Raw genomic sequence first — 16511 nt, forward strand, 5'->3', positions numbered from 1 at the left:
ATATATATATATAGACAAAATCATCTATACACAGTAGTGTTGTAGGGGTTTAAATAAATTACAAGAATGAACTCATTACAAGTTCAATTAAAACGTTATATAGAAAATTGTCTAGACTTCTGTGTACATGTATATATAAAAACACACAGCATATATCCAATGAGTTTGAAAAGCAAGAACGTTACCGGCGAGTGCGTGCATATACATGACCCAACATGGGAGTATAATTAGGAAAGAACTTTGGAGCTGACCCCGTCTTTTCTCTCCTGTATATATGCTACCCTCTCTTGTGTCTTATACGTATATATAGAGTATACCTACCGTTCATTATTTATTTCAGCCGCTCGCTAGGTCGTTCTCGGTTAGCCGGGCTGATCGCGGCAGCCTGACTGGCTAATGCGAGTATAATGTAGACGCTTATGTGTAAATGCGATGCTCACTACCACCCGAGAGAGAGAAAGAGAGAAGAGAGCAACTCAGTGAATGAGTGTGTATATAATATCTTCGGCTAGCCTTTGTCGGCGCCGTGTTAACTTGGTGATTCATAGTTTCTTCCAGTTTTTTATGCGACCAACTATATACGATATACCCCCGCTCCTCCTTCTCTTCCAAAAAAAAAAAAATCTCATTTCGGTCCTCATGGACCGTCGTCGCCGACGGAACGAACGCGATATCCCGTGAAACGTCGCACGATTACCTGACTGCACTCTATTTCTCAGTTCCGACAATTTTCCCACATTGAAAAAAAACTGCCAACTCATTTTTGTTTATTTCTTTAAATAAGGTGGTGTATTATTATTTTTAGAATAATTTTGTATCGGTTTATTACATCCTGAATGTCTTAAGCTGAAATTTTTTTTTTTTTTTATTCAAACCCTATATTTCCACTTCCATTTCCATTGGAAAAAGAATAAGAATAAAAGTGGGAATGGAAATTTGTAAAATGGTAGTGGAGATGGAAGTGGGAGTGGAAATTTGTAAAAGTGGAGGCGGAAGTGGAAATTAGAAAAAATGGAAATGAAAGTGGAAGTGAAATTGAAAAAAGTGGTAGTAGTTTTGACAGCTGATTCACTTTATGTATTTTCGTTTAAAAAAATACAAACATAACCTATAATTTTTTGTTTCTTGGACACCTTTCTTCAGAGCGCGCGTCACAAACACAGAAAATTAAAAGGCATTAAAATAAGCTGCAACGCTTATTATTTTAATCCAAATTTGCTTATTTTAATCCATTTTGGTATTAAAATAAGCAAAATTGGATTAAAATAATAAGCGTTGCAGCTTATTTTAATCCCTTATAACTTTCTGTGAATAAATATTTATTTGATAACACACTGAAAGACATTTCATTTCAAAAATTAATATAACATATAAGGTATATATTTCAAAATGAGGACATTTCTGTTTTTGTACTATTTAGTTAACATAGTTTCTAACCAAATAATAAAGAAAATATTATCTTATATGGTCCATACTAATTTTCGCAGTATTAGTTGACCAGAAACTGTTACGTTCCTATAAATAATATAGAAATTTACCCTATTTTGAAATACAATATATTAATTTTCGAAATGAAAATTTTTTCAGTAATTAACTGATTATTTGAATCAAATAAATCTTTTTTCCATTGTACTTATACATCAATAAAACAAAGCCTCTTAAAAAGAGAAGAATAGCTGATAGTTTGTCTTGTCTAATCCACACCTGTCCTTATCTAAAATCTCAAGTTTCTTGATAAAGTCCATGTAACATAATATGTAAAAAAAAAGGCTTCCTTTTTCTACAAGTTTCTCAGACCATGAAAAAACATTAGATTGGTATTTATAATGAATGCCCTTCTATCTATCACTCATCGAGATTGATAAACAAGATGAAGAATAGTTCCTTTAGAAAATTTTTGATAACCCCTGGCAGATAATAAATGAATTTCCCTTGACTCTCATCGCGTGTATATATGATTATAAGACATTTATATATATATATATATATAGCGAGTGCGCGAGTTCTTTACTTTTCGGCTCTTGAGCGAAGAGGCCATGTTTTACATGCAAATCAAGCATAGGATAGGCATCTGGCTGGTTGCTCGGTGTGTTGAGCTTTATGGCAGTGCTAATTGCCGCCAGGAAAGAAAGGTGTTAACTATACAACAAAAGAAACCAGAAAAACAATAAAACAAAAAAAAAGAAAAAGCAACCGCTCTTGAACTCAATATAATGGAAAGCACACATATACACACACAATTTTTATACGCATGCATCTTTAATTCAAATGATATATATATAGATATATATCTAAAGTGATAAAATATTCATAATTTTACCTACGTTCACACTCACCCTATATAATTTAAAGGGGAAAAAAAGTGTATTCTACAAAATGCGTATAATTTTCAAATAAATATAATAATTTTGATCAAAAATAGTTGAGTAAATATAAAGAAAAAATTCTTTAAATTCGTATATATGTAATTTAGATGTATATATGCACTCGATCAACTGTAGAATACAAAATAATTCTTAGGAAAATATGAAATTGAAAGATAGGTTATAAACTCAATTCTGCAGATTTTTTCTAAGAAAAGCTTTTTTTCTCTCTTTCTAAGATTATAGCTATAACATATATGCATCATGCAGTATATACAGCTGACGTAAACGAGAAAGCAGCGCCGTGAGAATGAAGAGTGTTGGGCCTAATCGATTCTCGAGTCATTAGCAAGTTGGACATGATACCTTTACTCGATGTAGACTCTTTGCGACGGCCATGTTTGTCCTAGATTAATGTTACATGAACATGAAAACGTTGCTCGTGTCATGTCCTTAATTAGACAATTTATACTCGTAACGTCCCGCCCCTATGCTGCCAATTTCAATGTCGAGTAACACACAGACTAATATACTCGAATTTACATATTTTTCTATGATAAAATCATTGAAAAGAGGTGCGGAGTATCAAAAAAAAAAGAAAAACGAGAAAAAATATATTAACACGATAAGATTCTATTTTTGGACGCGTATAAATAATTCGATAATTTAAATCACCTTATTTTATATCAAGAAATAAATATACTGAATTTTAATTATATTAATATTAATATATATAATATGAAAAGGGACGGCGAAACACGTTCTGACATCAAATATAATGCGACTGAGAAATATTTTTAAAAAATGATTCATATCTAATGGATAAAAGTTATTTTAAAAATTTTAAAAAACTTTGTGCTGAAATTTTATAGAATATTTTTTTTTTATAAAATTACCTGTGCATAAATCATGCATAAAATTGAATTTTGTAAATGGATAAAAGTAAACAAAAATTTTGAAAAAATTATTACAAAAAATTGTCAATCAACAAAAATTGCCATATTATAAATATAAGTATTTTTAAATTATTTTTTTTCCAGTGACAGTGTAACGTTAAATCTTATATGTATAAAAAAAATTCTGTCACAGAAAAAACGCTGGGTAAATTTTGTTGCAGGTAATTTTTATACCGATTTTGGGGCAAAAATTCTACTTTTTTTTCGTGTGGTATGATTTTAAGGACAGAATTATTATTATTATTATAAGTTACAATATTTTCCAAGCTGTTAATTTTCCTAGCGCTGATTTCTTATTCTTATCAATTCTCTAAATATTCCAAAAGTTTAAGTTTTACAACTTAAAGTAAGATTAATTTCTTCTCTTAAAATACGGTAAATATTTTTTTTTGAAAATAAAATTTTCATTTTCCATGTGAACAAAGATCCAATTAATAAATTTTCTTCTAGCTATAGCGATTTTATTGTAAAAAAAAAAGAAAAAACAAAAAAAAACATCCGATTTCCGTATATATGAATAACGATGGTTCTTCGTTTAAGAGGCAATAACAAAGAATATGTAAATTTAGTCGACGTGAAAAAGAAAAAAAATTATATATATATATAATATTTGACAGGAAAATTTATACAGGAGAAAATAAGGATTTTAAAAGAGACCTATGTGGAGAAAATTGTTGTTGCTGCGGATAGGAATGAAGAAGTTTACGATAAACATGTCTGGACGGAAGCCATGATCGTGGTCAGCTCACTCGTGGCTTCACCACGACTCGTCGCTTTACAAACGGAAGTTTCGAATTCGAACGAAACAATGGCTGAACTGAGCTGTAAAGGTTTATGGCTCTATTGCCCGAGATCCCCTCCCCCCTTTTTCTTACGCACGTATAAGTATAACCAAGGTATATATCGCGCGCCTCCTCTTGCGTCCTGTTTTTGTGGTATCTCTCTTGTGTGTGCGCCTCATCATTTGCCACTATATATATACCCATACATATATATTTATAGAAAGAAAAAGAGAGAAGATGACTCTTTTGGTCACTTTTGTTACTTAGGAGCTACCGTCCGAAAAATACGTGACACGCGAAAATCAATTTTGAACCACGTCAATTCGCAAGATCATTGCACGCTATCGGCAATCGGTTTTCAAGGAGTCATAAAAATCCGTTGGCATTCAATTTTCTTTTCGCCGCATGATCATAAGATCCGACTCTCTTGGGCCAACGTAATTTTTTTTTTTTTTTTGCGTTGACCGCTTACCGCAATCTCGTGCAGTTTTTAAGAAAGATATGTATATATTCCCCGACTCACGGACAAGCCGCCAATCGAAAACCATTTGACAGTGGGATGGATGATTGGTGCGCTTGGCATGAAATGATGATCATCATAAAGCAGCGGATAACGATACGCGCACAAATTCGATGAATCAAAAACCCTACTTGTTTTTGTTCTGTGACGCATAATGTATTTCTGTAAACTTAACAAAATTATAAGATAATTTTACAAAATTTACATTTTCCATTGTTAAAATATGAATATATGAAACAATTAAATATTTATGTGCGTATATTGAGTATATGCGTCATTACATAAAAGTAGAATTTTTCAATTACTTAAACAATAAAAATTTATTAGAATGTAGAAACAAACAATAATTATTTATTTCTATTTAACCCCTTCACTGTTACTGACCTCTATAGAGGCAAAAATAAGTCGTGCCACCAGTGTGCATGACCGCTATAGCAGCATCTTAAAAATAAAATAGTTTTATTTAATATAATATTAATGTTAATAAAAACATACAATATGATAATATAAGATTTAAAAAAAAAAATTTTTTTTTGCACACTGGTGGCACGGAAACACGATTTTTGCTTCACAGCGAAGGGGTTAAAAAAGAAATGCATACATGTTTTAGATATATAAAAACAAAATTCTATTGCTTTTTATTAATATTTTTTTATAGTACTAAAATTTTACAACGTTTAAGATTAACAATTTTTAAAGAAATATTTTTCACAGAAAATTAAAAGGCATTAAAATAAGCTGCAACGCTTATTATTTTAATCCAATTTTGTTTATTTTAATACCAAAAATGGATTAAAATAATAAGCGTTGCAGCTTATTTTAATGCCTTTTAATTTTCTGTGTTTTGAATGAAATATTCTATCAACAAATTATTAAAAACTTTCTTTATATAGATATGGCGAAAAAAATTTTATTCAAAATCAATTCTAAAATGAAAATTAAAAAAAAAAACATTTCATATATATAAATTTCCAAAAGGAATAAAAAATAAATAAATTCCCAAATATTAATTAGAAATGTGAAAAAGTCGCGATTAATATTGCTATATCATATTAGTATAAATGTAATACAAATTGATCTATGTATATTTATTTAATCGCAATTAAATTGTATATTTTCTATATTTGACAAAAAATCAGGGGATAACTAAACTCGACTTATTTCTGTTGACTTTTGATGCGGGCAACTATATTTGTCGAAAAGTCAAACTTATGCGTCACACACGTCACTTGGGAGCTATATCGTTTGGTCTTAAGAGCGCTATATAGCTCGAGGAATTGCAAATGATTGGATGCTGCGCGGGTCTCACATTGAACACCCCAACGAACAAACTGAGACGGATCGACAACATAAATCTCCCGACTCTCTGTCCAATATAAATCCCAAGACTGTGAGAAGCAACACGACATAAATACGACTTAGCGACTCGCGATTTACAACTAATTGAGAATTATTTCCCGCAATAGGTGGCAAGTTACTTATACACAGTTCTTCTATACCAATTCTTTTGGAATAAATTTTCTCCGCTAATTCTAATGGGTTTTCCCACTGAGAGTATATTTATTGAACGCATTATTGAAAGAGACAAATACATATATATATATATATATATGTACATTATATATTTGTCGAATCACCAAATTAAAAAAGGAATGAGAGACCAAATTGTAATTGAATTGCTTTTTGACAAAAAATTGTCTGTAAATTAAATTGCCATTTAAGATAACTGATATTTAACCACGAGAATTATCATGCAAACGAATTGCTAGTTAACAAAACTGCGTTTTAACAATATTATTATTAAATCAAATTACCGTTTAGCCGAATTGTCATTTAATAGAATATATACATTTTACTAAATTATCCTTAAAGTAAATTGTCATACATTTATCGGAATTGATAATTAATCAAATTGACATTTAACAGAATTAACCGAATTGTCATTTAACCGAATCGCCAATTAATCAAACTGACACTTAATAGAATTAACAATCAATGGAATTGTCATTATTAACTAAATTTTCATTTAATAAAATTTCATTTAATCGTTTTATTTGTAGAAGTTTTCAATTAATTGAACTAACATTTAACAAAATTAACCAAATTGTCATTGAACTGAACTTTTATTTGACCAAATTGACACTTGATCGAATTTCATAAATGCTTAGAAAATAAATGTTATAAATGACAATCCAAATTAATAGAAATTTTGTTAAATTCGGTTAAATATATATAACAATTTGGATTAATGGCAATTATTTAGCTAAACGGCAATTCGGTTAAATGACAAATTTGTTATTATTTTTCGGTTATTATTTTTGACAAATTGGTTTTTATATATATATGAGACAGTGATTTAATATGACAATTCAGTTAAATGGCAACTTCGTTAAGTATCCGTTTGTTTAATTGGCAATTTAGATATAAATTACATTTTTGATTATTGACAATTAGAAAAACTGCAAATCGGTTAAGTGACAATTTTGTCAAAAAAAAAAAGAAATCGAAATAATGAATATTTAGTTAAATGACAATTTTTTTGAATGACAAAGTATTAATAGTTATATATGTATGTATGGTAGTTTGATTTAATGACAATTTCGTTAAATGTCAGTTTGTTTAATTGGCAATTTGGATGTAAATTTCATTTTGAATTAATGATAATAATTAGACAAAACGGCAATTCGGTTAAATAAAAATTTTGTCAAAAAAGAAAATCGATTATTATGTTTAGCAAATTGTTTTAATAAAAATTTGCTTAAATGACATTTCTATTAAATGTCAATTTTTTGTTTAAATATATGTGCAATTTGGTAAAACAATTCAATAAAATAGCGATTCGGTTAAATAAAAAGATTAAATGTCAAATTTGTTTAAGTGACAATTTCGATACAATTATTGCATAAATTTATTCCCACGCATATATATATATATATATATGTCGTGTGATTTTAGAAAAATTCAATTTCACACAAAGTATTCAATATATGTTTATTGTCACGTTTTCAAAACGAATGAGATAAAAATAAAAAAAAAATAGAAAAAACGTGTCTGCAAAATAAGGCTCATTTGAAAAGTGAATGGAGAGGCCCCATATTTAACAGCGGGTGCCAGTTTGAAGCATGAATAAAAAGTTTCAAGAGGGCGGATGGTATTTTGTATATTTGGTAAAATGTCACAACAATTTGACCTGAAGAACGACCCTTCTCTTCAATAAATTTGTATATTCAAGTGGTTTTTGAAAAAAAAAAAAAAATTTAAATTGCTTCTGGTTTTATTTTGTGTTTCTCTCTCCCTTTTTTCTAAGCTTTTTCGGAACCCCCCCCCCACACACACACACACGACAATTCCAACAGATATTGTTGAACATATTTGTTGCGCTCGCTGCGAGAGTTTAAAGCGAAAATTATTGCTCTCGGTCTATTATGCAAGCGAAGGTCAAAAATTATATATAAGAATGGAATGACAATTTCTGCAAATGTGTTTCGAATTAGGACGCAAAATACAATGTATTTGTGGCCTCTACTCTCAGTGTGTTCACTTTATTCTCTATCCCTCTCTTCAATTCTATTATTATAAGCTGAATTTTGTTAATCATTTATTCGTAAAATTTCAATTGAGTGGAGTATTTCAATGTATTATTTTGATAAAATTATTTCAATTTTAATAATTTCGTCAAGAAATTGTAATAATAATAATAATAATAATATATCAATATATGAATGATACTTTTGATAAGTTCATTCGACGAAGAATGGAGAGTGGAGACAAAATGAGAATGAAACGAAAGAGAGAGAAAGAGGATGAGTTGAATCGAAAAGGTACCGCGGAAGGAAAAGAATGCCGCATAAATATAGAGGGCGTAATAATAAGAAGTAAATTGCGGAAACGTGAGGCTACCGTGCAGAAGGCTCTCTCTCTCTCTCTCTCTCTCTTTCTATACCGAGTTTCTCGAGATGAGATGTGCATCTGCTGATCTTCCGCCCATAAACTCGCAGGCTAGGGCAATACCTATATCTATATAGCTATTAGCCATCGATCTACACTCTCTTTCCTCCTCCACCATCCACTATATATATTGGTGAACCACAATATAAGTAATATAATTTGAATTCTCAACCTTTGAATCCATAATTGAACACGTATCAAATAATGTTCCGCAACCATCTTCAATATTCGATTTCATATTCCCAATGTCCAAACGAATGACGTAACTCTTTTTGATGTGCCATCGCATGGGAATATGAAACAACTTTTTTTTTGTTTTTAAATTCTTTTATTTACACAATTTTAGAAGCAAATTTCATTATATATATAAAAATACGTCAAAGTAAAAAAAAAGGATGATAGAAAAAAGCTCATCTTCTTTTTTTTAAATACTTATTTTCACGATTTAGTTTTTGCCGTCGGAAGTCGGCTGTTCGCGTTTGTGTATCACGCTATATGTAAATGATGCATATGTTCGAGTCGAGAATAATAAATTATCCCTGTATAGGTAGACCGAAAATTATACGAACTCCTTGTACATACATGCACATGAGCACGAACCTATACTTGGTATTTTTATTTACGTGTCCTGCTCCTGTCACGTATATATATATATACTTATACGAGTTTTCATATATTCTTTTCTTTTCCAACTTTCTCATATATAGGTACAAATAAGCGAAAAATATAAATAAATCGAGAAACGGAACTCGAGCACCAATAACTAACTATCTCGCACTCGATTTCGACGTCACCTTGAGAAAGTCTCCTTCGTTTCTACCCCCCCCCCCCAGACACTGATTAAGATTTACAATCATTTCAATTTAAATAGGTTGCATTTTAGATCGAATTCGTACTCCCAATTTTTCATATTTCTTCACTGAAAAAAAAATTTTGATTCAAATAATCGATTACTTGCCTATATTATCGTTATTGAAGAAATATTTATTTGTATTAAATAATTATTTTTACATAAATAATAATATATTATAATTATTATTATTTAAATACATTGCTTTAAATTCTCAAATTACTTGCGTGACAATTACTGAAGCATAAGTGACGGTATAGAGAGTATTTATACCTTATAAATGTTATATTTGTTTCAAATACAGAAATTATTGGTTCAAATACAATTTATTTAATTCAAATAGAAATTATTTGGCTTAAGTAAATATTTATTTGATAAAGTATTAACCGATTATTTGAATGAAAAATTTTTTTTTCTAAAGTTTATACATGTATCACTCAAATGGACAGAATTTTTTGTCTATATTTTTGAAACAAATTTTTCCCAAAAGGATAAAGAAATAACGCAATATTTCTATGTAATACAAAATTCATTCATAGAGGACTAATCCAGAATATAAATATAAATTTTAAATGGAAAAGAAACTTTGTGTTTCCTCACGAATATATTAAGATGGAAAATCCTTTTTTTTTGTTAGTGCAAAAATCTTCAGTTTTTTTTCGAACAAATTCTAAAAGAAAGAATTGAAAAATTTTTTTCCTCCAATACGTAATCTTATTACGTAATAGAATCTGGTTAAGTGTGAATGCAATAATAAAACAAAATAAATATATATATAATATTCTGAAAACTTGGATGCCACATGTTTATATATGCATTAAAAGAAAGTTTTCGAAGCTTTATAAACGGTTGGAGCCTCTAAATCGTATAGATATACAATGTTGACAAAGGATCAGGAAAGAGGTGCCATAAACCGATTTACTTGTTCGAATCGTAAACAATATGGATGATCAGGAGGATAAATATTAAGCTTTCAGATTGCGTAAAATGGGCTCAAAAAGGAGAATATTATATACATTGAGATAAGGGAGCCAACAACCACTTTAGGTATATGTTTTTTTCCCTTCATTTTCGAGCAGAAGCAGAAGGAAAGAGGCCAGAGCATACATATATATATATACAACTTAAAATGCCTGAGGGTAAAAACGACCAAAATTTTCGTTTAGTTTAGGTTTTAAGTGTGCTTAGGTATTCCATATTATATCCCCTCCAAACCACACTTTCCATAAACATTTTTAAGTTTACGACGATCATTTAAAGAACTTTGTTACGAGGCTGTTTAATCCTGGGCAATGATGGCAAATTCAATTTACGAAGGGCGACCCACCGTTACGAAAAACTAGGGTTTATGGTTTTGTTCCTATATAATATAGGATCTCCAAACAACTTTTAAACTTCTCAAAATAACCTAATTTTATTTTCGTGTCCTAGAAAATAAAATCCAGGTACTTAATTGAATCTAAAACAGATTTTGGAAAATATTCTCGAAAATATATCTTTATGAAATTTCATAAAATTGGAAAATAATTTTTCCTATTAATAATTTAAACTAGTGAATCATTTATGAGACATTATCTTTGTATAACTCAACAAGCAATAAATTAACACGCTGGAAAAAAAATATAATTTCTGGAATAAAACACGACAAATCCATTTGAATGACAAAACGTGCGCGTAATACAATAAATGCATATATTCTTTATTAATGAAAAAAAAAAATAATAATAATCGCAACACACGAGAGAGTGTAGCATGAATAATGCTAATGATCAATTATCATCTTGTTATGACATATACTGTCTTGTTATAATAAGTGATTGATTCATTTATACGTGGTTAATATGCATAAGCTTTTGATAGCTTGTATTTTGATGAAACACGATAATATACCCTTGAGCAAAATATTTTAAATGTGATATTTTTCTACAAATGCAGAAATTATTCTTTTTTTTTTATATTACAATTGTAAAATAGAAGTACAAATAAAAATTATACTATCATAATTCGTTAAAAATTTTTGATTTAGATTAATATGTCATATGAGATGCGGTATATATTAACTGTTTCAAATTATCTAAATCATGAAACAACTTAATTTGCGTTTTACACCTGCCATTTAAGATAATAATAGATCCATCTCGCATAAAGAATTTGCAGTCATCTAATTACAAATCGGCATTGGTAAGAACCAAAATGGAAATGTCCATGTAACAGTCGCAGTTATATGTTCAAAGAAATATATGTTAATATGTGTCCCCTTCTCTTTAATAATCAACTCCGCCGATGACAGGGAAGTGAACTCGTTGACAACTTATTCACATCAATGACTACTAATCAGAATTTTCCGACAAAAAAAAATATTAAAAAGTTATTCGAGAAAGGAAATTTTTATCACGTATCACTGACGCTAGTAATAATAGGAAATTATAGTTAGTGCCTCTATTATTTATTGAAATTTCATAAATGTTACCTGACGGAAATTCATTTTGCAAGTTGAATAAAAACTAATGATACCCGCGTGTATTGAGACAATCATTATCAATCAATTTGTAATTTCTTACATTGTAATATTGTATAATTTTATAATTTATATATCTATATAATTAAATAACTACCTTGACTGTGTTCGCCAGCATCGAAAGTTTTGCTCGTCATTTGAAAGAGAGCATCAAGAGGACTTCCTTGTCCCGGTTGTCGTTTTCCATTTTGTCCACTTTGTGAATTGTGTTGCTGAGAAGCTTTTCTTTTAAATTGTTGCTGCATCGCCGGATGATGTAAACCTGGATGCAATCCATGATGAACACTATGATGATGGTGATGATGATGCACCAAAGGATCAGGACTTCCCGAATCGGAAACTGAACTCCTACCGGACGAAGAGGAACTACTTAATGGTGGTTCACTGATGGATCCGGAAATAGATGCCAATGACATTCCCATTAAGGAAAGATCTCTAGGTCCCGTATGTGGCGTGTGGTGGTGATGATGATGATGATGTGGATGTTGTCGATGATGATTTAAATTTGACTCGGCCGTATCCCATGGTCTCACAATTTTAGCCTTTGGTCTATGAGATAGAATATCAAGAATACTGAAAGATTTAACACCACGTTCATTTGTTTCCCTCTCACGTTCATCTTCTTCGTCCGACTGTTGAATCGGCACCATTTTCAGTCGTTTTAAAGGCTTAAAATAATCATCGGCACCGCCCGTGTTACCATTGCCATTTCGATTTCTCCCATCGTCCTCAGTCTCTTCATCAATGTCCCTCAATGATGTCACATCACTTCCCAATATTCGCGAACCGGTTATTCTATCACGAATTCTATAATGATCATCATCCCTCGAGTACCTGTCATCATCGTCAATAATTGTATCCTGGTAACTCCTTGGACTCAGTCTCTCGCTATATTCCTCTCTCGATGAACTCAGTCTCTCCTCATCATCATTTGGTGTGACGACCACAAGTGGCAGTGGACTTGGACAACCAACCGAAATCTCATCATCGTCATCCTGTATCTCAGGGGGTCGATTAGGCGAATTTCTTCTCGATAATCGCTGATGATTAGGCGATCCCAAACAAACAGTGGTTGTACCACTGGAAGAAGCTGTCGACGGCGACATTGTAAACGCTTCCGTCATTTCCGTCGTGCACATAATCACATCAAGTTCCTGATTAGGTACTCGAAATTCTCGGTACCTTCTTCCACAATCCTCGTTCCATCTAGAACATATTTCTCACTGCAACACTCTATTCATATACAGGTATAATCAATAACAAAAAAAAACAAAAACCCCCATCAAAATTCACCAACACTATCACCAAACTTTGTCAACAACACAAATAAACACCTAGAATAGTTTTTCCTTTTTTCTTTTAAACGAAATTAATATTAACGTTTCTGTCAATTTGTCGTGCACTGCACTGTGAATGAAATACGCGACGGATTGAATAGAAAAAAAATAAATGTAAACTTAAGCCGAGTGAACGAGTCGAATAGGCGCAAAAGCGATATACACACAGTCAGTCAGTTCGCTCGAGTGACTCGAAGTGGTTTGAACTGATCCTGCTTCCAGTTGCTCCTTCTCGTCTCGATGTGGGAGGGAGTTCGTCTTCTGCCACGGCCACACACAATCGTGACTTTGAACGGCAAAGATCAAAGTATTGTGGAGCTCACGAGGGGCGTTTGGTACCGCCAGGTAGGCGTCTACAACGCGAGGCCAACCCACCAATCCCTGGTACCGTCAGCCCCTCGGCAAAATGACGCTGGCTCGATGGAATTTTTACGAGACGTACTTAACGTCTTGCTGGTCTCCACCTCGTACTATGGTATATATGATCAAACAGCTCTGTGTGTGGGTTATCCCACCTTTATATATATATATATATATATACAGCACGTAATATATTTATATATATATATATGAATTCGTTGCTTCTGCACAACAAACACTAACGAGGGCTACCAAGAAGTAAACCCTGCATCAGCAGCGATTTTCAACATTATTAACGACACACACATACATATAATGGCAACAGATGCCATATTTTTGTGTGTGTTCATCAAAAAAAGAATTGGCTGTCCTAAAATTACAATGACCCTCAGGGCATCAGACTACTTTTTCAAGGTGACCTTGCATTCATTTTTTTTTTTTATATATATATTTCACCCCTTTTCTGCAAATTTTACCCACGTGGCAATATTGTTCACCCGTCAGTATATATATTTCAGAATTTTTTTAAATTGGTATATACGGTATATATGTCCTCTCTGCTGTTTTTGATCATCGCACACACACACATATATATATGTCATTTAAGTAGTAAAAATATTCAATCTGTAATTTGGGGATGGTTTAATTTTTTTAAAGTTGTTTTACATCAAAAATCTTCTCCTAATCAGAATCAGTGAAATTTCACTAATGAAAATTAAACTTATTTGAATCAAATAAATTTTTTTTCAATGTACACTGTAAAAAAAATTAGGGACTTTAACAACACTGGGCGTTGGGAATTCAATTTTTAGAGTTAAAAATCAACTCAAAAAGAGAATTATAATAATTAAATTAACTCCTTAAAACTAACTCCCTAGGCTGGGACTTTTATAGCATCCCCTAGGGAGTTGAAATTCAACTCCTTTTTTTTACAGTGCAATGATTTGCGCAATGAATCTTGAGTGATTTTTTTAGACTCCTATAAGATCTCCAATACTAAAATGGGCCAAAAATTATCAGCAGTCACTTTACGCACGGAGAAAAATTTCTTGGAACTTTTGCTTGAAATCATGGGAAAAATTTATATTATTAATGGCAAGATGGTGACAACTCATCATTTTTAGCAAAATATAATTTTTAAAATACTATATTATCCTATATATTGGTTTACAAATTTTCAGAAGTGCTTATAGTTGTAAATATATTAAAACATAGTATAACTTTGTATACTGCAAAACAAAATATCTTATATACATATCATGAAAACCAGTGCGGAATGGGAATTTTAATTTTGGTAGTGAGAATTATAAGCTATCCTTTACTAAAATATGAATCCTTTTGACTCCTATAACTGACTCCCGCAAAAATGAACTCAATGATTTTAACCATATAAGGAGTAACTGGGGTGTCTATAGACACCCAAGCAAAATTCAAATTTCGGCAAATTTTTCGTCTTTTGTTTTCGTTTTTGCAAGTTTTTTTTCTACTTTTTTTTAATTTATCAAAAAATTAATAAAACTATTGTTTTCCTTACTAAAAAACAAATAAAAATCATTATATATAATAATAGTTTTATATTAAATAGACACCTTTTTTACACAAGTTTCAAGTTGAGGTGTCTATATAGACATCCCCCTATAAAAATCCCACCTATTAGGAAGTTATATAGCAAAGGGAGTTCAGATTAGGAAGTTCAACTTTAACTCCTTATACGAGTTAGAGAATACGATCTTCCATTATAAAATAACTCAAAAAGGAGTTATTGAGACTGAACTGACTTCCACTCTTGGTTAACGTACTCCTTTTTCAAGTTGATTTTTAACTCGAAAAATCGAACTCCCAACTTCTACACTGTAAAAAATTTAAGGAGTTAACAGTACTAAGAGTTGGGAGTTCGATTTTTTGAGTTAAAAATCAACTCGAAAAAGGAGTTAACCAAGAGTGGAAGGGATGAGTTCAGGTTAGGGAGTTCAGATCCCTTTTGAGTTATTTCATAATGGAGAATCATATTCTCCAACTCGTGTGAGGAGTTAAAGTTGAACTCCCTAATCTGAACTCCCTTTGCTTTAACTCCCCAATATGGGTGGGACTTTTATAGCATCCCCCGAGGAGTTAAAATTCAACTCGTTTTTTTTACTGCTTAGTATCGTTAACTCCCTAATTTTTTTAAAGTGTATAATTCCATTTTCGTACACTGTAAAAAATTTTGGCAGTTAATGGCAATCGGAATTGGATGGATCCTAAGGGGTAATAGTGCGGGGACTTTTATAGAGTCCTCCCTTGAGAGTTAAGATTCAACGATTCTCTTAAAATTAAGAATACTATATTATATATATATATTCAAGACTATATTTAATTTGTTATAAAATTGAAGGTATGTAATTATATTTCCCTATAATAAATAATACACATATCCGATTTCTGCTTTTCATTTTATGCCAATAATGGATTCTTATTTTTTCTTGTCGTTCGCAAGAATATACGCATATATATAAGTCTATGCGGTTTTGTGGTTTCATGTCCTGCGGAGTGTATATTAATGAGAGAATAAGGCTATTGATATAGCATGCATGATGATGAGACTGATGCATCAAGAGAAAGCATTACATTTTTCAATATTCAAATGTTTTCATTCTTTTCTCACGGAAACGACTATTTAACTGCATAGGTTAATGTGGCTTTAATATAATAAAAAAAACAAAACGATATATGTGTATAATAATAAAATAATAGACTATAAAGAGTATTTATAAACATTTGTATACAAAGAATAAAGTGCAATACATTATATATATATATATATATATATATATATATATATGTATTATGATCAAAATATATATATGAGGAACACATTTATATACAATTCACATAAAA

At 30.9% G+C, this 16511-nt stretch overlaps 1 protein-coding gene across 1 annotated transcript in view; it reads right to left on the bottom strand.

The window, feature by feature from the left end:
* LOC127277979 (lateral signaling target protein 2 homolog) overlaps positions 1-13552 on the bottom strand; it is a 42662-nt gene extending 29110 nt beyond the window's left edge. The window contains exon 1 of the mRNA XM_051299451.1: positions 12035-13552. Coding sequence (XP_051155408.1) covers positions 12035-13076 — 1042 coding nt within the window. The 5' untranslated portion in view covers positions 13077-13552. The remainder of the gene's footprint in view (positions 1-12034) is intronic.
* Positions 13553-16511: the final 2959 nt, after the last annotated feature.

Source organism: Leptopilina boulardi, unplaced genomic scaffold (assembly GCF_019393585.1).
Source record: "Leptopilina boulardi isolate dan_hultmark-lab unplaced genomic scaffold, ZJU_Lbou_2.1 LbouV2_193, whole genome shotgun sequence".
Taxonomy (NCBI): domain Eukaryota; kingdom Metazoa; phylum Arthropoda; class Insecta; order Hymenoptera; family Figitidae; genus Leptopilina; species Leptopilina boulardi.